This window comes from Antrostomus carolinensis, unplaced genomic scaffold (genome assembly GCF_000700745.2).
Source record: "Antrostomus carolinensis isolate BGI_N321 unplaced genomic scaffold, ASM70074v2 scaffold6840, whole genome shotgun sequence".
Taxonomy (NCBI): Eukaryota; Metazoa; Chordata; class Aves; order Caprimulgiformes; family Caprimulgidae; genus Antrostomus; species Antrostomus carolinensis.
In genome coordinates, this window is record NW_010287677.1 from 14666 (window position 1) to 15054 (window position 389).

The window sequence follows — 389 nt, forward strand, 5'->3', positions numbered from 1 at the left end:
GGCCCCGTGCACAGCCCCTCCTGCCCCTCTGCAGCACGCTGGGAACGGGCTTTTCAGCTTCCAAGAGACCCACCTTGGGCCAGCAGGTCCCCAGGGCCTGTTTCAGCTGGTGTGACAGCAGTGGCTCACCCTCCCAGACCGCACCACACTGCATCCAGCACCCAGCAGGGAACAGAGCTGTGACTGCACGACTGCCACCACCGCGACTGCCAGCAGCTCCACCCCTCTGCCAGGCTCAGACACCGAGTGTTCACGGGTCATTGTCCTACTGCAAGCTGAGGCCAAGATGGAGCCCGACCTGCCCTCACAAAGGGGGTCAGCTGCTGCCTCAGCACTCGCCCACCGCACCAATAACTGGTCACACACCCACTGCCCTCCCCAGAGAGCAG

At 64.3% G+C, this 389-nt stretch overlaps 1 protein-coding gene across 1 annotated transcript in view; it reads right to left on the minus strand.

Annotated features, from left to right (window-relative positions):
• Positions 1 to 261, minus strand: part of LOC104521686 (F-box/WD repeat-containing protein 5) — a 12476-nt gene extending 12215 nt beyond the window's left edge. Inside the window, exon 1 of the mRNA XM_010163763.2 lies at positions 130 to 261. Coding sequence (XP_010162065.2) covers positions 130 to 261 — 132 coding nt within the window. The remainder of the gene's footprint in view (positions 1 to 129) is intronic.
• Between the last annotated feature and the right edge of the window lie 128 nt (positions 262 to 389).